Source organism: Metopolophium dirhodum, chromosome 5 (genome assembly GCF_019925205.1).
Source record: "Metopolophium dirhodum isolate CAU chromosome 5, ASM1992520v1, whole genome shotgun sequence".
NCBI lineage: Eukaryota > Metazoa > Arthropoda > Insecta > Hemiptera > Aphididae > Metopolophium > Metopolophium dirhodum.
Window position 1 is genome coordinate 20,398,599 of NC_083564.1, and position 24,523 is coordinate 20,423,121.

The 24,523-nt window shown below is 32.5% G+C and overlaps 1 protein-coding gene across 1 annotated transcript in view; it reads left to right on the forward strand.

The window, feature by feature from the left end:
- LOC132944977 (tyrosine kinase receptor Cad96Ca) overlaps positions 1-24,036 on the forward strand; it is a 35,707-nt gene extending 11,671 nt beyond the window's left edge. The window contains exons 2-7 of the mRNA XM_061014557.1: positions 4,116-4,363; positions 10,338-11,045; positions 11,558-11,807; positions 11,965-12,117; positions 14,480-14,658; positions 22,487-24,036. Of these exons, the coding sequence (XP_060870540.1) occupies positions 4,116-4,363; positions 10,338-11,045; positions 11,558-11,807; positions 11,965-12,117; positions 14,480-14,658; positions 22,487-22,996 (2,048 nt within the window). The 3' untranslated portion in view covers positions 22,997-24,036. The remainder of the gene's footprint in view (positions 1-4,115; positions 4,364-10,337; positions 11,046-11,557; positions 11,808-11,964; positions 12,118-14,479; positions 14,659-22,486) is intronic.
- Positions 24,037-24,523: the final 487 nt, after the last annotated feature.

The window sequence follows — 24,523 nt, forward strand, 5'->3', positions numbered from 1 at the left end:
TGTGTAACATTCAATCAAAGATTTACCTAATTATTTCCACTACGCATTTCAATGAAATATAAAATGAATGTGTTTTTAAAATGTTACTATGATGTTTCCATGCAACAGATACCTAAGCAATATTTTCTGAATGACAGCAGTCTTAAGAATTAGGAATCGTATACAATATACATATTACGCAGTTAATATACATATGATGTTCCATATTTCCATGAAACATATTGCTATTGAATATTTATGGAGTAAGAATTTGCACTCTGAGATAATATATTATATTATGTATATTGTTCGGTCCTTACTATATATTATGATTCGTTGATAATATTATAATATGGCGTAACTTCGAAAATTTGACAGTATTTATTTTTTTACTGAAATTACATTTAAATATGTAATAATATTATAATACATAATATACCAGATACACCCGCTGTACAGGCATAAGAAGTCGAGAAAAAAAACGGTAGTCGCACAAACTGAGAACATAATGTTGTTGTTGTTATTATTAGTCGATGGTAATAACTAATAATATATAATGTGAAAGTAACTTGCACCGCGCGTTTCCCAATCAGAAAGCATAACATCGGCCTATACACATATAATAGTAGTACTTATATAGATATTGTGTGTGTGATGCGTTCGTGAATGTGTTCACTAATTAAGTATTATAAGTATATACGTTTACCGTTCTATACACGTTTATGCTAATTGCCAACATACCATCCGACTGTGGCCATTATCATTATAATTTAATAATTATAACGCTAAAAAAAAATTGAACAATAATAATTCGTTTGGGAGATTTTTTTTATTCCTCCCCAGGTGGAAACCAATTACACCACGTTACCACTTTAAACTTGAAAAAAATACACGTGCGACATTATTAATATTAATGCGATTCTATAATAATATAATCTGAAAACCTATAACGACGAGCATTGATTTATCACCTCTGTCGTGCCACGTCGACAATAATAATTTATACCATTATCGCACATACACAAAAATTTCAACTATTTTTACCACTAGGTATTCGATTGACAATGTGCATTTTATAATGCGCAGTCACATGAAAATCCTTCGTTATATATAAGTGGTCCACGGCTTACAGGCGGAACATGGTTGGAAAGGTAAATAATTCTGTTTCTCGGAATTTCTTCAGTGACTCATATGTGACATAACACATACGCACACACTTAACTCATGTATATTTAATATTTATATAACAGTGCGTTTTCCTAAAACTATAACGGGGCAGCTATATAGTGACAATGGCATACATTTGACTTCATACGGATGTAGAAAAAAATTAGGACCATATATTTGTTGTTATATTATAACAATTATATTACCTATTTTATCGGTTGTCCGTCTGATGTGAAACAAAAATATATAGGTTTTGAACTCCTCGTTTGGGTTTGGACTTCACGGCGATGAGAAAGCTACATGCATAAGCTGGTTGCTTGTTATAATATATCTATATTAAAATTGAAAATCTACTTCGTGACGTGACTGCACGAGTTTCAAAAGTGATACGTGAACACGTGTGATAATATATACATATATACCTATACATTATATATAGGCAGGTAGAAACAATAATAGCGAAGAACAACGACGAAATTCGCATTAAGCGAATTTACTCGCGCGAAAATATGATAGCCCCCGACAACAATGTAATATCAATCATATAAAATATAATATTATTGTGTAGGGATATTGAAAATCGATTTCCTGTCGACGCCGCCGGCTGTCTATTATTCGATATCGATGCATATATAGGTAGTGTTGTCGTGCCTCATCATCGCTGCGGCAGACGAGTATAGAGGAAAAGAAAAAAGACGTTGTATACACCGAGCATCCCTCCCCGAGCGTTCATAGTATAATATTATGACGCATTAAAGTCTCCGACAATACGGTTTTATTTTTTTCCTTCTCAGTAAAAATTACTCCGTGATCACGGTGCACTGCCATCCACTGTACCTACGTAAAATATACAAGACTGGGCAAGTTAATGATTTTTTTTAACTCAGTTAAGTTAAAAGTTAATACATATACTTTTTGTTAACTTTTTATTAAGTTAAAAAAAACTTAGTTTGTTTATACAAGGCTAGCATACATAATTTTTTTCCAACCCAAAGCTAAATTATAGACTTTAGTGTTTATACTTTATACAGTATTTCCATATAAGTTAAATTGGAATATTATAATTGTTTTAACTTTAAACGATTCACGGTAAATATTTGTTGACATGAAAACGATATACACTGAACTAGTGAAATGTAATAAAATTAAAAACAAAATAAATTAACTTAACTTACTTCATAAAATGAAAAATTAATTCGTTGATTTCACGTTAATTAAAAAAAAAATAATTAAGTTAACAGTTCAGTTAATGAAAATTCAAAAGTAACTAGTTAAGTTAAAAAGGTTAAATTAACTTTTTAACTTAACTATGACTTTTTAATTCATTAATACCAATCCTAGAAAATATACCATGGATAAATCGTAGCTGAGCGGATTGTACGTCACACAAACAGCCCGTATATACCGTTTTTTACGTAAATTTTTTTTATACGTTTAATTTCCACCGATCGCTATATGCCTATATTATTATTATTCCGTCTGTTTTCACCCGATAGCTCCGTCTTCATGCGGCCGCAACGAAAGCGTATATAATCTGCGCTTGACTTCATCATGGCTGCTACAACACCATTATAGCAGCCGAGCCACATAGCTAGGTACGACGGTTTTTTTTCCACAAAGTGAAATTATTTTGGACGGGAAAACGCCTGCAGGTGACCCGTCGCCTGCGAAAGGTCGTTTGTTCGAACATTTTCATTTTTGTTATATTTTATTGATTATTGATTATTAAAGAGCGAGCTATAAAAAACAAAATATTTTAAATTAAATTTTACTGTAAATAATTACTCTCATAAGATATAATATTATGTTATATTCTGCACAACCTATTTTTTTAATGTTTGAAACGAGATTGATTTTCAAACCGTCCTTCACATTGTTTTTTATACTCGGTGTTGATTTTCTTAGCAAAGAAACGCACACGCTCGAGGATATGAATGTAAAAAACTATTTCACGGACGGTTAAAATGTTTACACGACGCTAATATCATGCTGTGTACATGGACATCGTGCACACAAATCCCAAATCTAGGTTTGTGACCCTTTTTCACTAAAACTGCCTACAGGTGTTTCGGAGGCAATTCGAGTATACCCAAATAGTGTACTTACTCGCATTTCCACCCAAATGATACCTATAGATTATAAAATATGAATATTATACCGATAGTACGTGCAGCATTGTACCTAATTCGATTATTATATCGATTTTAGTTATGTTAAAAAATATAATATATATAATTATTTCCTGTACTGTTATTCGACATAGACATAATTATTTACTATTATATTCAGTTTTATTACCGAGTTGATGTATTTTTATTAAAATATGTATTTCTTTTTTATAACTAATTATTATAATGACCGTGGTATTGAATGCAACCATAGGCCTATTGAATTATAATTTTTATTATTATAATACCATCACACGCATTTATTATAGTGACTTATTATAATTAGTTTATTGATTTTTCTTTGATGTAAGAACAGACGCCAGACTTAGGTTATCCTTTTGGATTAACCGTCATATCGTGTGCGTTCATAATAATATTTTTAGTTTTTTAAAAATAACCATTGTTTGAGATTCAACCAACTAACATTCAAACTAGAAATAATCGGTAAGTTTATCTATCGGGGTGATTCTGGTACCATAGAGTCATTGGTAAACTACCCATAATACGAGGCAATTCAATAGAATGATATTTTTAAAATCGGGAGGCAATTCGATGGTCAAACAGATTCACAATTCGAGTGTGCCCGTGAACATACACGTGGTCTATCAGCTGATCGAGATACTTATTCTGCGAAATTACAAGTCACGATAGTATAGTAAATAATGATAATATGACATATTGATAATATATCATAATATATTGCGCTCGCATCACAAATTTTCGAAAAATGTATTTTTTCCCGACACTTAAATAATATTAATCATGTGAGTTTTTTTTTCATACCATTTTTTTTTGTTACAGGACTATGTGATCTAACCGGAAGTCCTCCGACAATATGGGTAGACCGGAATTGGGTGGTCGACTCCACGGCGCCCGTCGGCACGGTGGTGGCCCGGGTTCGCGTATCCGACGTCGGCAACGAGACGGTCCTGATGTACGGGCTGGAACACTCGACGGGCTTCAACATCGTCCAAGAGAACGAGGACCCGTTGCCGTTCACCATCGACGAGAACGGAAGAGTCACCACAAACACGTCTCTGACGAACAAGGTATAATATTTTAGGTACCATCATCGTCATTAAAAATCAAATCTTCATTCACAATGCATACCATTTTTTTTTCAATCCGTAAATTGGTTCATTGATGAAACGTTTCTCCACTTCTCTCTATACATAGAAACTTCCTTCAATTCTTTATAGGATTCGTTCCCCAAATATAACATGATGATCTGTTTCATACAAGTCTATCTTAGTCTTCCTCTTCCTGGTTTTCCTTCAACTATATAGATGTTACCCATGCATTATTTCTTAGGAGGTGTCCTATCCATGTTTTCCTTCTCTCTCCGATTGTTGTCCATACCGACCTCCTTTCATGTATTTTATGGTACACAATATGCATCTTCATTTAATTGTTGATTTTTAATACTCTTCTCCAACACCAAGTTTCGAATGCTTATTTTTCTTTTATAGGCCTTTAGGATTGTCCATGACTCAGCTTCATATAGAGCTACACTCCATTGTTTTAATAAGTGTTTTTCTGACATTCATGCTTAACGTTTTTGTGGTGAACCATAGTCCATAATAGTGTTATTTACGTCTTCGTCGATTATCATTACCTCTAATCGCGGTGTAGTATAAAGGTACTTACCAGATGTACCTATATACATGTCTTGTAATGTCGATCCGAAATCTTTGGAGGATAATTTCGTTCTTATACATTTGTGCAATAACCCGCAGCGAACTCACCTGTATAGGCGACGGTGTCTCGTACCAACGTCAAAATAAACTTATCGTAAATCTATCTACCATTATGACATATTGCATTATTGCATATAATATCCGGTATCGAATATGCGTGTATACCTACAGTGTACAAATTATTATAATAACGGCAAATTTATACATAATATTATTTAATACATCTAACTACCTACGTTATTATATTATTATGCTGAGCGTATCGCGACTATTATTATTTTCGATCCGACACGTCCAATCACGGGTAGACAATTATAACATATTATGGGCGAGTAACATATAATATTATGCAGATAATAACGCTAATGCTCACTTTCCGTAAGCTTATTGTGTACCGACAAAGTGCGTAGTTTACTGGTATATCAATTTCGGATAAATAAGAAATGAGAAATGGAATTCAACAACAATATAATAATGAGTAATGACATACGTTGAGTCGTACACTATATATTTAAATTTTTAGTCTGGGAGTAAAGAAAATCGAGAAAATTTATAAATCAGATTTTAATAGAAATACATTAAGGAAAACAATATAGGTACAGCGTGATTCACCGAGCATGCTCACCCACTTTTTTCATTAATGCAGTTATTTAAAACCGGATTTTCGGAATTTTTACATAATATACCTACTTAAAGAATACATTTTCAAAACTTGAGATTTATTGTAGCACTTAAGGAGTGTCTTGTGGGGATACAAACTTCAGTTTTTCTGATTAAAACCCACCTTTTCAACTATACATTATTTAGGTAAAATTTTTCTGAACATTTTGACGTATCAGAATCAAAACTTGAATGAATAGTTTTTTAGTTAATGGATTTTGTATACTAAGGATATAATAGGTCCAGGATAATAGGTTTGGAATATATGGAATCTAATATGGTGATTTTAGTATACTACTGATATTAATCCATGAATATAAATAATTTGTAAAAATTGTCCAAGTGTAATAAATAATAGATTCAATATTATATATATTTTGTATTTCTGTAAAAACATTTTTAAGGGATTATCATTTGGTAGTATAAACATTAAAATATCTAAAAACTACTCGTTTGAATTTTGAATAAGGTATTTAGGTACATTAAAATTTTAAAAAAAATTATCCACTAAACGATTGTTAGTAAAAATCAGGACACTATCCTTAAGTAGTAAAAAAAAGTTCAAGAGTTTGAAAATATAGAGTATTTTGGGAGCATCCAGGGAACCATCGAAAACATTTTTGATGAAGAGATGTCGACCTCAATTTGGAGGGAATCTATGAGGTAGAAATTCTTTAGAATGGAATGGAATGGATTGTGATGAGGGTGTTTGATTTTTAGTAAGAATAAGGCAGCAAAGAACAAAAATCTATTCTGCACTCTCTCCCCACGACCATACGCAACTGGTAACAAGCCAAGTCAGATCTAAATCGATTATAAAAATATAAATATATAATCGTGCATAGTTATAACTAAAAATATTTCATACTTCCTTATAATGTATACAATTAGGTACCAATAACCTATATATCACATCATAAGTGGCTTCAAATTTCCCTATCTATGCGTAAATATTTTTTCATTTAACCAATTTTCGAAATCATATTTCTATGTTACGCCTATACCTAGTTAATAATTTGAGAGCAATCGATACATAATAATAATATGCAACGTGCGTAATATAGTACATCAGAACTTGTTCAACGGTTGTATTTCAATTTTGCTTCGATATCTTCATCTAAGTCACGACAAGCTGATAAATAACGACACCTACAACAATAATTATTTTTAATTAAAGTTAATTCACGATATTTATAACTAAATTAATCGGAAAGGTTCGTATAATCATTAATAGTCGTATCGATTCTCGACCATAATATTATATTACTCGACTGATATTACGCGTATTGGCCACAGACACGATCTGCGCGTGAAATGTAGGCATAATAATGGTACCGTGTCTAACGTGTTATCATAATAGGTATCTACCTAATCATTCATGGTTTTATAACGTGGATTATGGACTACCTATTGATGAAACACAATGAACGATGTCGCCCGTCCTGTTTCAACATGCTCGCGAGACCGAAAAACGTTCAATATGAGAACTCGTGATATAATGAAATATTTTACGGTATGAGCGATGTATACATAATACTATAATAGATTTTAATAACAATAGATATCTGTTTTCCGGAGTAAGAAACTTGGTATATCGATCTATAACAGTGAATATATTGATAAGTGCAACTATATATAGAGGTGATCATTTTCACTCGTTTTATCTATCCTCGAGCTTATACCTTTATTTTATATAAAATATATTTTATACAATTTTATTTCAGTTTATGTAGGTAGTGTTCTATGACCATTGACTATACATCTAGTTTTTGTTGATTAAAAAAAAAAATACCAAATTTTAACTTCCATTGTTTTGCTTTCGGTGAATGAATTATGTGTAACCGATTTCCAATCCCCCCCTTCCAATGGTGACATTAGATTCTGTTTTATTTCCATTCTCAGTCTTCAAATTAAATACATGCTGCGTAACGCCGTAATAATAGGTATGTTCTAAAAAGTGTGGATTTTAAAAATCAACTGAATTTAATATTTTTTCTGTTTACTTCATAAAAAATCCTTTTTTGGATTCACGTGCGTTATCGATACTTCTTAACCGATTTTTTTTATTATTATTATTAGAAATCAAATCAATATAAATTAGGTTACATATATGTATCAACATTTTTTCTTATCGATTTATCCACCTCCTAAGCTATGATTGTCTTGTAGGATGAGAGTTAATATTAGTACTTAAAATAATTATACGTTGTGCTATTACACGATGCTTATATTTTATTAGGTAGCAATTAATTGAAATATATACCTCATTTAGATTAAATGCAATATTTGGAAATTATTTATTATACCTATAAAAAATAAAATAAACAAAACAAAACAAAGTATACTGATAACATAAACGAATATATAAAGACAAATACGAATACCAATCGCATAAAGTAATACACTAATAATACAATATAAAAGCTAGATATTTTATGATAAAAATTTCCAATTTTATTACTATTTTTTATTGCAATTTTTGGTATTATAATTATCATTTATTTTAATTCTAAACTTACTGAACTGTATAAATAGCTGGAGCAATATAATAATGGAAAAAAAATCCGAACTCTTTGATCGAAAGATATATTTCTGTACCTATATAATTTTAACGTTATATTATGCCCAATTCTTCTTATTTTTTTCTGATTTATTTAATTCATAACAGTTTATGGGAAATTATAACTTCGAGCTTTCATAGTTTTGTAGCGTAGATCGTTCTAAATTACGTTTTATTAAGACGTATTCATGACAAGTGATAATTTTTTTGTGTATAGTAAATCGTTTAGTAACCTTTTGAGTAACACCTCCCCAGGCTACAAGAAACTTTTCAAATTGATTTACATTTGCTATTGTTGCATCGTATCTTTTTTTTTTATAATTATTTGGACAGTCATGTTATGTACAGTGTACACTGTCTTTATAAATAGCAAAGAAATCATTGTATCTAAACATTTAGTATAGGTAATAGTTTTCTTGAACTCATGAATTAACAACTTTTTTTGTCTCATTTTCTGGCTTTTGATTACTTACTTAAATCTTGCTCACCGACGTTTTTAGAAAATTACCATAGTTACGCCTAAATATAATAATTTATCGTTATTTACCGTGTTGCGGTATTATGCTAAATATTATACTATACCTTTGAAAATGATAAAATGACTATCGAAAAATGAGTGGTCAATTTATCAATAGTAAAATTATAAAAAATATAATCTCTTAGCCGTCAAAAATAATAAACTTTTAATATTCTACTACCTAATAAATAATAATCTATAATTTCTTACACGTGGCTCGTCAATGCCAACTCCTCTATTAAATAATATGTACCTATACTTTTAATTTATTTTACTCATTATTACAGTAGTTCTTAGTGTACGTAATGGTATTTGGTAACTTTATTCTTAAAATTCCTTTGTTTTGATCTGTTTTTACTCATAATTAAATAGCTATATAATAATTAATATATTTCTTTCGGGGTACCTATAAATTAAATAAATTAATAAACAATAATAATTATGAATTGTTAAACATTAGTCAACTATAAACATGTATAATATAATATATTATATACGTCATAGTATACCTAAATCACCTATAGGTAATCGTTTCCCGTGTCGAATCAAATAACTGCCATTGTATGTTGTTTTCCTTCCTATTAAGGACTAATTATTTTTGTTTGAAAAAAAAAACTTTCGTTTCGTTTGTTTTTCCGGACGTCTTGTTCCGTTAGTTAAATGCCGAATTTATTTGGCATAAAACGGTGTTTTGCAGTAAACTGGAGTACGTCGCCTAATTAACATCCGTAATTATTATTAACTAGGTTATTAACGCTAAAGACTTAAATAATTTATTACGTTTTAACGTAACCCCGAAATAACACTGGGTATGTGTACGTTTTAATATAATAATAGTAGGTACCTACATAATAATATAATTTATGATAACCTACACGAAAGTCAAAAGTAGAACACAGTGTTTCTCTGCGGCGTGTATAATGTATATAGGTATAACTACTTCCAACAAGTGTGCCTGTTATAGCTAGTATTGACGTTATTGTATCAACGTATAAATTAGTGTTATGCTGCAACCATGGTTTTCTACTCGGTACGTGTTTTGATTTTGTGATTGCGAACTTCAAAAACGATTTCATTACTATTGTGTTTGGGCCTATGTGGTTGCTCATAGTTTACTCTGGAAAAACCATAGGTCTATGCTCGCGTAATAATATAATAACAATAATTATTAATCAGACCACAAATAATTATCTATTCAAAGCGCGTGTCGAGAAACCGGTAAAAAAAATTCTTTACAAAACAGTTACTCAAATGTACGATTGATTTGATTAATCAGGATTTCGACTTTTCTTTCTACGGTGGCGTCTTTTAGGGGTGGGCCTGCGTATAATTATCTACAAGATGAATAAATAATGAATTTTAAATAGCACAAACAACTAAAAAATGGTTTATTAAATACATTTAAAAATAAACACTCGTATTAAAACCATTTATCTTTATTGGTGCTGATTATTATCATCTGACGTTTTCATTTTATAAATTTAAAATTTTTATGTAAATTTAGTTCCAAATACCTATATTAATATATTCATCCCCGTCGACCAAAGTGCATTTTTATTTTATAATAATCGTATTCGTTTGTGTTACAGGAGGGAAAAAATATTTACCTGTACGTGACGATCAACGACGGACACTTAACGTCCAAGACGCAAGTATGGGCGAAAGTGGAAGGACCCGGCGGTGGTGGCAGGAATAAGCCGAGTAGCGGAGGACTTCCGACAAACTTCTTGTCATCGCAGTTCCGACCACCACCCCCGCCGTCGATACCAATCAACGGGGCTGGAGGCAGTTTTCCGGGCGTTGTTTTCACGCCTCCTAACAAACTTCTACCCCCTGGACCGGCCAGGACGACGCCGCCCCGGCCGACGAACAAAGTTCCTACGGCGAAGCCAACGACGCCCACAGTCGTTGCCACGCAAAAGACAGTAGCTGCTGATATACCCGTCGCCGAGGCCTCCACGTCGCCGACCGCGGTCGTCAGCACAGTCACCTCGACCGTGGTAACCGATGCAGCCGTAAAAGCGGTAAACAACTCCACCACCACAGAGTCAGCGCCCAGCACCGTCGCAACCGCGGCCGCTACCACCGCCCGGCTCGGCGACACAAGAAACGTAACAGAACCAGCGCTCACCCCTCCCACGGTGACCACCCAGCAACCCGTTCAGAATAACCTGGTCTTGGCCCTGGTACCCATTGTGATTGCTACAGTCTTCCTGACCACGGCTGGCGTGCTAGCCTGTTTGTTCCGAAAAAGACTGTTTTCCTCCAAAGTCAAGTCTAAAAAAGTAAATTCGATTGTGAGTATAACAATATGGTGCCTTCATTATATGATATAATATTATTACGCCACGGTATTCGTCAAATAAGATACTGGGTCACGCCCAGTCCAAAGTAACTAAATCTAATTCTACGTTTATAATATATGAAGCCCACGTATAGGTACTAGATAACCAAATTTCAGTTTGATTTTCGGCTACGCTGTTATAGTGTATCATACATTGTTGATGACCACATCAGTGTAGATACTAAAGTGCCTTCCCAAACATTGAAACATACTGTTTTCGTTCTGCAAAAAAATACGTCCTTCGTCGTATTTTGAAGCCTTATACCGATGCAGTCGCTGCACTTTTCTCATTTATGGATTTCCTCTCTGGAAAACTTGTGGCACTATAAGGCCATTGACAATCACATTGTATCATCACGATATGTATAAAGTTTGTGGCAAACTTCAGTCGCACGTAACTGTGTCGATATATTATGCTGCACATAACATAATAGTATACTTACGCTCTTGTACGTTTTCTTGCAGGGGAAAAAGAAGAGCTCCAGATCTGACGACCCGATGGTCATGCACCACTGGAGCGGGCCACGGGCTTTCACCAGATACGAGAGCTGGGGCTCGGATCCGTCGACCAATGGGCAGTACATCGGCGGCAAGGAATCGGCGATCAAAGAAGGCGACCCGTGGGAGATACCCAGGCACCACGTGCGCGTGTGCTCGATACTCGGAGAGGGTAGTTTTGGCCAAGTCTGGAAGTGCGAGGCGTACAACGTCATGGGTAAGAGACACACGTTCAAATGACAACAACAATAATAATAACTATTATTATAAGCACTGTTATCGGCTACAGCGATCATCGCGATGATATCATCTCGAATGCGGTAAAAAAGTTGAACACGACTAATGTACATTACGATGCGCGTATATTTGTTTAGGGTTCAAGGGCAACATGGTGGTCGCGGTAAAGACGCTCAAGGACAACGCCGGTGAACGCGAACGACTCGACCTGGTACAGGAACTGCAGGTGATGAAATCGCTGGAGCCACATCCGCACGTCGTAAAACTCTTGGGATGTTGTTCGGAGAGAGGTATATTATTATAATATTATGTCATTAGAGTAAACGAGTTTTGGTGACAAAAAGCTAGCGAAAAAAAGCAAAATATCATAATCGTACTCATCATCCAATTTTTGACTTAATATATTTTATAAACAAGCTTTTATAATATTATGTGAAAATGTTTTTTTAAACTAATTTGATAATCATAATGTCCACGGCATTCCGCAAAAATTCTCAATACTATAAATGTACACATAATTCATAACACGTGAACAGATTGCACGAATAATGTCATGAGACACAGACAAGTATAATATTTTATGATGGATCCTCCTATACATCTACGGTAAAATAACCTTTGGTTGGCAGCTCCGCATTCTAAAAATATTTGAACACCAAAAGTCCACACGCCATAAAACCGATATAATATAAAATTGATAACATATTAAAGGTAATAACCAATATATTTATTTCCCTAGTGTGGAACGTATACGCGCGGGACGAATTCAGTTCTCTGAGCATTCTCTGTGTAGTAGTTGCTTAAAATTTATTTGTTAGATTATATTGTTTCTTAAATTAAGCACATCTTCAGGACATCCAAATATTGCAGTTTTCATTAAAAATTTATTAGCTATGCAGACGGATTCTTATATACGAATGAATTCTGCCAATAATAATGAAAGTAGGATAGTTAGAACACAACAAAAAAACAATATACAATTTATAAATAAAAAAAATAGAATTGTATAACGACAACCAAATTGATAGGTATAATTTTGTAAAGAGTTTAGCTTAATTTAATGCAATTTAATTTTTTTTTTATTTAGAGGAAAAGAGCCCTCGGCAACATAGGCCATTGGGTTTAGGTACATAAGATTAAATTACATGTTTAATGTTAAATATGAATAAACTATTGAGGACTGAATTTTAAATTTTTGGTTGAGCAATTTAATTTTAATTTACATTAAATATTATATATTTTATTTTATTTTACCGACGACGACAATGTCTTTATTATTGTTATTTTTATACTATTTAGATTTATCTTATATAATAATTGATATGCATGAACCTTTTTATTCTAAAATATTATTTTTATTTAATTTTAATAACATAATATATTGTATTTAAAATAAATAAATTAATACAATAATAAATACGATATATTTTATACCGTGTGCGGAGTTAATGTGATATATTATAAAATGGCGACGATCCGTGCGGAGTTACGGTGCACCGGGATACTCAATAATATGGTTTTAATAATAGGTGGACCGATACGTAAATGTTTATGTTCGATATAGTAAAAACAAAAACCCCCCGTCATATCACACAAACGTACCCATACAAAAATTGATTGTTGCTATAATAACAATAATAATAACTAATGCCGATTTTTTTTTTATAGTTATTTCCAAAAATGGCCGTGGGTACATTTGAGCACAAACTATCAAATTTGATTATTTGATACATTTTGTTAGTACCTTTTTCTTGTTAGCTTTTTTTGCCAACACTCATACAACTATAATCATAGGTATACGTTGATATCTAATGTGTTTAGTGACACGTCAAAATATACCTAACAAAATAATCCCAAAACCAAAATATCCCCACAAAAAATATCCCATGACAAAATATCCCGATTAAATATTAATTCAAAATTGTAACATTCATTGTAAATCTTAATTCTGTATTTGAATAACTAATAATAATTAACTGCAACTACTACCCAAGGCTGGATATTAACAAGTTATAGTTTAGTTATAGTTAAGTTTAAAAGTTAATTATGTTTCAATTTTTCAACTTAACTAGTTACTTTTAGATTTTTTTGACTTAACTGTTAACTTACTAAATTTCTTTTTTTATTAACGTGAAATCAACGAATAATTTTTTTACAGTAATTACTGTTTCTTGCTGTAATTTTTTTGACTTAATAAAAAGTTAACAAAAAGTGTGTATTACCTTTAACCTTAACTGAGATAATCTATAATTAAATTAACTTTTAACTTTTAACTTTTTGTTATTGGTGCATATTATATACTATATATTTTTAATGTATTTTATTAAACTGTTTTTAATTACTTTTTTTGTGTTCTATAAAAAATGTTAATAACTGCAATTGTATTGTATTGATATTATCAGCTATGCGACTTTTATAAAAAAAAGAGTTCAACATTTTGAATTAATATTTACCCGGGATATTTTGTCATGGAATATTTGTGCGGGGATATTTCGGTTTTGGGATATTTTGTCGCGGAACCCTAATGTTTAATAGCATTAATAACAATATGCGTATGATATTCACCGACTATCGGACTATATAATATTACGGTTCAACGATGATGTGCATATTATACAACGTGTCTAAATATTTTGTTCGTTTCCGCCGCAGATCCCTTATTCGTCGTTATGGAGTACGCGAAATTGGGCAAACTCCAGAGCGTGTTGCGGAACTCTCGTGGCGCAAACTACTACACGAATACGCACGGGCCGAGTTCGTTGACGTCGCACGAACTCATTATGTTCTGCTATCAGATCGCCAAAGGAATGGACTTCTTGTCGTCGAAAGGGGTACGTTGAACTTACTGCCTATACACATTATACCCATAGTATTAGATATAATGTTATATTGTATGTACGTACAATGCACAGACGACCGCACGCTGCAACGTTAACGATTGCGTTTCGCGCTCCGTAAAATGTTATAATATATTATTATTATTATTATGATGCTATTGTAATTGGTGCACGAAGCGTTCAGTCTGTAGACGCGCAGGAAATCCAAAGACGATATAATTATAGTGTAGGTACCTGCGGTGAATCGAAATTCCATCAAAAGTCTCAAATCCGTATTTTTAAATATTATGGGTGGGCGCTCTGATATTATTTTGACTTTGGTTCCGAAAAGCAAATATTATTATTTTTGGATTATTATCATTGCTTGTCGACGAAGAAGACTTCCGATAAAATAAAATATTGCGTACGCGATGCTTTTGCTATCGTTATTTTTTTTCATATAATATCTAGGTTACACATTTTATTTTTATAAAGTTTTTCAATAAATGATTCATTATTTAAAAAGAATAACTAACGGAATCTAGTCGAACAAAATGTTTAAAACAATATAGGTATTTAATTAATATTTAATTTTAATAAAAAATAATAATATTTTAAAATACAAGATTTTGTAATTTCGCTCAATTTTGATGCACAATTTATTATACACATGCCTGATGCCTATTTGACAGTTTTCTTAGCCTTAGTGCATTCAATTTTCATAGTTTATTTGTGACTAATGGTGTCTGTGTACACTGTACATACGAGTACTTAATTATATGTAACCATACAACTAATTATAAGACTAATAACCTTCGTAATTAGAGTTTAATTATCATAGCGCACTGTCAATATAAATAAGTGTGAGTAATAACGCAAGAAACGAAAAACGATTTCGCAAAATATATTTTTCATTCAATCTTACGTCAATCTTACAATATTTTAATACCATATTTCGTACTTATATAATCTAATATATCCAATATACCCCAGATACCTATACAAATATTAAATACTTCTCGAGTGTATTGTCGAGAACGTAACTTTTACCAAAGCAACATTCTCGAGTTACTAGACTCGAGCTCTTATGTTGTATTGACAGTGCGATGGAACAGAGCAAAAAAAAATAAAATACCGAACAACATTATTTTTATTTCAAAAACGTATACCTACTGCAGAAAAAAACGACCAACTGATGAATCTTTATTTATTATATTTTCGTGGTATACAACAGCTCTACCCATAGACAATTGATGACTAATACATTAAATACGTGCCTAATATTATTGTAGTCGATTAGTTGGCCGATCGGTTTCCCTAATTCTCCGTCGACACGAATAATAATTTATACAATGAAACGGGTTCCATGGTTTTTAATATATCACTCCTTTTAAATTCCGTACGAAGTAATAAAATATAATACACGTTGAACGACAATTTCACATTCCAGGAAATTACGTTTAGATTTACATCTGCAGCTGTACAACGATAATAATAATAATATTATGTTCCCATGAACCGTGAGATAAATAATTTGATAATTTGACTAAAAACGCAGTATAAGAATGAAATAAACCTGCGACCTTGAATGCACGCGTGTAATTACAAACATATTATTATAATATTATGTACTTACTATTTGCTTGTCGTATGCGAATAACGAATAAAATAATAAGTAATGTTATTAAAGTGGCTATCTATAATTATAATCGCTTTAATAATCTTTATTTAATAGTCAATGATGAATACGATGACGATTGTGAAAACAATTTTAAAATTATTCGCCGAAAATACAATACTTAGTAGACTACAATAATGATAACCTTTATAATTGTATGCAAGCCTGGGCAAGTTAATGATGATTTTTAATTGAGTTAAGTTAAGTTGATAGAAAATATTTTAAGAAGTTTAAATTTAATAGTAATCCTATTTTTTTTAAATCTGTTTAGTTAAAAGTTATATGGAAATTCACAATTAACTTATTAATACTTAAGTTAAGTTATTTATTTATTTTTTTTAATATATTAATAGCCAGTAAAAAAATAGCTAAAAATAATAAAAAGTAAATATTTACGCAACAAAATATATCATCGATAATAATCGTATTATATTTTTGATTTAATTATTTATAAATTATCGTAACTTGGATTTGATTAAAACTAACTCGTTATTTTTTAAGTTTATATCAATAAAATCAGATAAGTTGAAAATTAAATTTCAAAAAGTTAAGTTAAAAAAGTTAAAATTAACTTAACTTTAACTTTTTAACTCGTTTATGCCCAGGCTTGATAATATATGCGATGGTTTACCTATTCAGTTTTAATTTAAAGACGATATTTTTTTTCATTCGCATCTCCGCGTACATTCGGTCAATCATTTCTCGTTTACGTTTTACGGTTAATAGCAAAGCGAAAAACGGGATTTCAAAGTAAAAAACGTCAAATATGTATATAACAATAATATTATATTATAAACCGACTATTATACTGTCCGGTGGTGCCTATATAGGTACATGTTTTTAACCGCAACAATTATTATTATTGTTCGTGCATTTGGATTCGTAATAAAATATTATACCTTCATCTGTATTAATATAATGTAGAGTAGGTTGTAGTCGTCTGCTGCTGCAGTACAATATTACACTGCCGCGGTGCGGAATGTCGTTCATTGACCGTCGCTTATTATTATTGTTTGTGGTTCCGATTTGGATAGGTATAGCGAAATATGTTTCTGAAAAACACGCCCGCGATTGTGCAGTTTCGTTTTTGTGCGAAATCATTCGGGGGCACGCGGGGGCAATAGCCGGTAAATTCGAACCGCGCTCAGTGACGCGACTACGATAACATTAAAAAATTCATCAAGGCTATATATACCGATGCAGTTACAAGTCACCACACTCTTCTCATTTATGGATAGGTACTCCCACTCGGCGGAACTCCAAAACGCACAGCAATTAAACGACACATTGTGCAATAATTAAATAAAAAAAAACGTCGATCCTACCCAAAAATCTGTAGGTACGGTGCGATGACCAAGACAGATCGATCAAACGGGACATTTTTCCGGACAGCTGACTGTGAATTGTGATGACGTGCGTTATTTGCCTGCTGGTCCTGTAGGTCCCACTCCTACCGTAACAACAATAACGCATCGATAACGACAAATTATTAGTGACACGTTCATTAATATACAGGGTGAAACGGGAAGACCCAACTGATGAAATTCCTTTTTTTCTAATTAATATCTTTAAATTTTTGTATACAAAATGTATTGACCTTGCGCCACACGTACAGGCATAACTACAATACATAACGTTTTTATTTTTATTTTTTTAAATCTGGTTTCAATTTTTTTTTTTCTAATTCAAAATAGCCTATTTATAAATCTGGATTTTACAAGAATTTCGATCGTAAAAACATTTATCTAATTCAAGTGGTTTATTATTTATGATTTTTTAAAATGTGAACAACAAATTTTTTGAAGGCTCATTAATTTGAAAAGTATTAGTAAAATATTTAAATTTTAACAAGTACCTATTTAAAAGTTCTCATAAAACAATAAATTATAGTTTATACTTTTTGAATTTAAAATGTTTTTACGACTGGATCAACTTGACATAACAAAAATTATGAGATTTCAATAAATTGTAAGAAAATAAACTAGGTATGACTCGAATAAACGTTTTTACAATCAAAAGTTTTCTAAAATCCAGATTTACAAATATTTTCAAATTTTCAAAACAACTAAAATAGGATTTTAATTTTTTTATATATAAATTATACATCTAAAAAAAAAAAATTAAAAATTATCGATTAGAACAAAAGTTATTTGACTTGTCAACCGTCACAATTTGTCAGGTCTTCCTTTTACACCCTGTATTGACACGGTTATTGTGTTTTAGCACGACGGGTCTCGCGCGTACATTTTTAACATTCTAAGCGAGTATAAACTGACTGCCGCGATCAACGGAGCTAAATTATATGTGCTATCGTGGATAATAATTGTATTTATTAATATAATATGCATCGTACAATAGTATCAACACTCCGCGATCCGTCGGTTTGTAATTTATACTCGTTAGAAGAATAAAAATCCCACTATGAATATTGTATAGTGTCCCGCGGAGTCGAGGAATGGGTACATCGAATAATATAATACTACAGATAATAATATGATCTAATATATAAATCGAGTACTATTGGACTGCGATCAATGTTTATATTTAAATTTACCTATTATATAATATAACCCCCGTACAGCATTCTGCACATCGGTCGCACCCTAAACGAGCGCACAGGGGTGGCAAGGTGGCATTTACTGTCCCTGGACGGCTTCGACAGATTCGTAAGGGCCGAGAATAGGTCCAACTGTTCAAGCTGGGCCACCGTATAATGCTCAATAAAATTAAGTTAACTATTCAAAACGTGAATTGAATTACCAAGTCCTAACATTTTTGCGTAACTATAGGTCTGTCTAACAGAGACAACAGTAAATTATTATCATTATAATTATTTATTTCATTATTAACATTCGTTAAAGATATTTTTATGACGTATATTTATCAATTATACTATTGATAGAAAACTAAAAACAATTAGGGTTTCTAGTGTCCCGTCACAAACGATGCAGTACACTAATATTAATTTCGTTAATCCATCGTCAACCCGGCCATATCGTATAGGCCAGGGGTCACCAACTGGCGGACCGCGAGCACTTTTTTTACGGATCCTTATCCACGGAATAATTTTTAAATTTGTATATTATACAAACTATAAATGTGTCATATAAAATTTATATAAAAAAATTAAAAAAACATTTAATTCAAAATTGAGAGTTTATATTTATCTTATTCAACATCAACTCAAATTATTAACAAGGCAATGAGTGAACAAGAAAAATGTACAGAGGCTTTATTGCATATTTCGTGGATTCTTACCAAACACATGAAACCGTTTACCGATGCTGATATTATAATCAACGAATGTATGGTTGAAGCTGGAAATGCGTTATTTGATAGTAAAAATGATATTATGGAGACTATTAAATTCCAATTTATTAACGTGTGTAAAAGTCATTGAAACTGTTTGGACCGCGCGAAGTTTGGTAAGTTTCAAAACGGACCCCCATAGAAATAAGTTGGCGACCCCTAGTATATAGGCAATTTGTAAATGAAAAAAAAATTGGCCGATAAAAAATGTGTCCGCTGCACGTCTGACTTGAAACTCTGAGCCCGCATATTAGTATGGATTGCACCAAACGTTTTGAGTAGTTATTTTCGATAAAATCATATTACACGTCTACGTAACGTATAACACATTAAAGCACATGATAATGCATAATGCATAATAACATAATACTCTTGTAGATTGTACATTGCAGCGCGTAGAAATGAGTTCGTTTTTCGGTAAAAGACTTTTTTTGTTGCTATTTGCCACGAGAGACTTGTTGTTACACACGCGCATTCGTATCGAGGATTTAATAAATAGATTTCAACTCGACTAGAGCCAGAATAATTCGTCGTTTGCCCACGCAGGGGCCCACCGAGAACGTTAAGGAACCAGTTGCTCGTATGTATCTTTAATAAGGGGCAATATTTTGGCAATATTATGCAATTACGTCACCACCGCTCATGGCATTCGTATTAGTCGCCAATTATGATTAGTTTCAGTGTGATTGTATGTGGGGCTTTGTACGCACCCGCTGCATGCACCCACAACAATATGTCAACCAAAGACCAAAGATTAAAAACGTGATTTTTTGCCCAAAACCCGGTTTACAGGAAAAACTCTCAAGCGTAAAGTGGTCTGATTTGATTAATCTTTTATTCTTTAGAAAGAGGATCATTTTCTACAGGGCGCAATATTGGGCTTCAATTTTTAATTTCACATAACAAAAACAACAAAAGCTTGTTAAAATATTGGTCATATCCAAAACCGTAGTAGAAATAGAATTTTGAAAATCCAAGTCCAATGCGTCCGGTTAGAAATGTTTTTCTTTTAAAAAAAAAAATAAAATCCCTTTACGAGGCGTGAGAGTTTTCCCTGTGAAGCGTCGCGTTTTTGAGCAAAATAACAGGTCACATGCAACCCCTTAAAATATAGTATGCGTACGTTTTGAAAAACCGAACGTGATAAATCATAATTAATATATTATTATTATTTTATTATACGAGCACAATGTTACACAACGGAAAACGGCTCGTGTGCGTTCGGTTCCGGCATAGTAGTGGGCGACAGACGAGGTGTGACAGATACGGGTGCTGGTGGGTGGGCGGGTGGGTAGCGGTGGAGACTCGGACAAAAAAAATGTGTTGCGACGATTCGCGAAATCGTATTTTTCACGCGTTCAAAGACCCCAAGTGCGAATTTGAAGAAGTGTACCTATGTGGCATATACGCACAAAACACGAGCGACGAAAATATTAACGAGATCTGAGCTCGACTACCTGTTGCGTATTATTTATTTGCATAAACGATTACGCATCGAAACTTACGGCGCATATTTCGTACCACGTTAACCGAATAAATAAAGTGTCACTTACACCGCACCACCACACGAATAATATATTATGTCGGACACGATATTAATAAATAAGACGTACGGAGTATCTGTAAGGAATACGTGCAGTCACGGGATTTTTCCGTATTTTGTCAAGATTTGAACTTTAAATGCTTATAAATAAAAACTGTGACTAAGGATTTTTAATTTTTTTCATCTGCCTTTAAAACAATAACCTAGGAGCCTTCTATTAAATTTCCAAGCTTTTTTAACCAACAAATAAAATTGTATTGATATTTATAGAAAAATTTAAAACAGAAAATGTTCCTAAATAGTTCAAAACAAATCAAAATATTTTTAAAATTTTATTATGTATAGAAAATGCAAATATGAACAACCAGTGAAAATTACATGTATATACGTTCATTTGTTTTAGAGTTACACCAAAAACCAAAATCGTTTTTCTCGAAAACAGATTTTGCTTAAAAATTCCCGTTTTTCCTTAATTTTTCTCTTATTTTTATGGTGCTTTTGAAAACTACTGGGAATTTTCTTTTACCTCCCCAAAGTACCAACTAGATTCACTTTCCTATCAGAAAAGTTACTGTTGAAGAAAATCCAAGCATTTTTACTGTCCTAAAAGGTGACGACAGACACAAAAATAAAAAAAAAAACACACATCATTGTAAAATCAATACATTCGTCGCATTGCTCAGAATCTAAAGTGTGGGTCTAACTTTTTTTCTTTTATTACTTACGGGCCATACAACTTTTTTTTAAACAAACCGAATCTATTACACATTTTCTGATGTATTTTCAAAACTTCATTTTTTGTCATAATTTTTTTTTTTTTTTTTTCGAAACTATTTTACTGTTACACAGAGACCTTACACTATAAAGTATCAACTAATATACACAATCAAACCTGAAATGTAAATATTATTTTTATTAAATTTAAAAAATTTCTGAGTTCTGTAGAATAATAAAATTAAAACAAAAACTGCAGTAAGTACGGCATTATTTGGAGTTAAACTTGATTTACTTTTAAAAATGCCAATTTTCGTAAACTTTTTTTTACTCTTTTTATGTAATAAAAGTAATTTGTACATTTCTGGTTTGCCATATTTCAAACATTATAAATTTAATTTTCCGAATCGTACATGTAATTTAGTGCAAATTAATAGGACGCGACAAACACACAATTGTTTTTTTTTTTTGAAGTATGAATTTTTATGAATATATTTTATCAAACCATTTTGAAAAATTTGAAATTTTTTCACGCATATTTTTCCTCCTACAACTTCCGAGCCCTATATATTATATCTAATAATAACACATGTTCGCAGATCATACACAGGGACCTGGCGGCCCGGAACATACTGGTGACGGAGGAACGGGCGTGCAAGATCTCCGACTTCGGGTTCGCGCGGGACGTGGCCAGCAGCCGGGTGTACGAGCGCAAGTCCGAGGGCCGTCTGCCCATCCGGTGGATGGCGCCGGAGTCGCTGTTCGACAACATGTACTCGGCCAAGTCGGACGCATGGTCGTTCGGCGTGCTCATGTGGGAGATCGTGACGCTCGGCTCGACGCCGTACCCGGGCGTGGCCGCGGCGGACGTCATGAAGCGCATCCGGGACGGTTACCGGCTGGACAAGCCGCAGCACTGCCGGCGCGAGGTGTACAACATCATGTTCTACTGCTGGGACAAGTGTCCGGACGACCGGCCCGACTTCGCCGAGCTCATGGGGCTGCTTGACAAGCTGCTGGTCGACGAGACCGACTACATACAGCTCGACCGGTTCCCGGACAACGCGTACTACAACATCACCACGTGCATCAGTGGCGAGCGCCTGTGACGGGACTCCTATAGCGCCGTCGCCGACGCCATCACTTCCGCCCGGAAGTGGATGACCGGCTGTAGCGACGACGGCTGTGCAGTCGTTTCCGTTTATCATAATAATAATAATATTTTATTGTACATTGTCTATTATGCCCACGTATTTCGGTGGTCGATCGTCTAAGAATAAAATTAAAATTATTAAAAAAAAAACACTTTCGTAGTAGCTGCAAGTATGTTGTATAGGTAGGTACGGCACGATAAAAATGTTTATTACGATTTTTCGACATCCGGCCAGGCGGCACACAATGCAACAATAAAACTGCGTGTGATCGCGCTTTATACGAGAATTTATCAGTTGTGTAATATTATTATTGTATGTATTTTTTTTTACTTTCATTGTCTATAAAATAAAATGATATTACGCCGCTTATTGAATGTACATAATATATTATGTTAAGAATTTAAAACTTCGTCGACGTCGTTTATTTAGTTTTCACGACGTACGCCCTTCTTATTGCTCATAATAATACCTATGTTATAATAATTATTATACAAATATACGATGATGTCTGGATATATAGATCGAAACGAATATTTATATCATTACGAAAAATGGCGTATTTCGTTGTTTTTTTTTTCTTGAAAAGAAAATCACTAGTCTTTTTTTTTTAATTTTTGTACTTACCATCGCGACTGTATTACTGTAAAAGTACCTTATTTGTATTTAAGTCATGTTTTTCTGCAAACGTTATTAATTGATATACTATATATAGGTATTATATTATTATGTAGGAATGTTATATTATTTTGCGCGGAAAATACGATCATAATATGCTATCATAATATATATTATATTTGTTATAATTGTAGTATTATGATAATCCATTATTTAGTACCGAAAATATATTTATTCATAATATTGTATCCATCAATTATTGTAAAACAATATATAGTTGCAAAGTATACTCGATTTTATGGTATATATATATTTTTTTTTTTAAATCATAATTATTATAATAAAATTGTGTTATTTATATTTTGTGCCCGGTTATTTGACTTTGCGTTTCCGATGACTGACGATGAAGTATCAATAAAATTATAGTAAACTTAAAAAAATCAACTAAATTAATTCAAGTGTACCAAATTGTACATACCTATACCTTAAAACAGTTTTACCTAACAAATGGTAAACATAATATTATACCAAATACTTATTGTTCCTGTCGTGTAGGAATACGCATTTAAGTAGGTACACGTCATTGTATAAACAGGCGTCACCGTTTTCGGCCAAAACATACTGCTCCTTTTATAATATTATAACAACTGAACTTAACAATTTTTATATTTAATTAAATATGATTGTATCCAAACATGTGATTTTTTGATAACCTACAACTGAGTGAAAAAATAATAAAATAAAACAATTGGCAATAAAATGGTTTAATGTAATGGGAAATCCTAGTATTTTGAGATTTTCATGAATTCATATTTTACTATCATAATTATTATTTATTTAATATTTTTTTTTTTTTTTTAATAGATC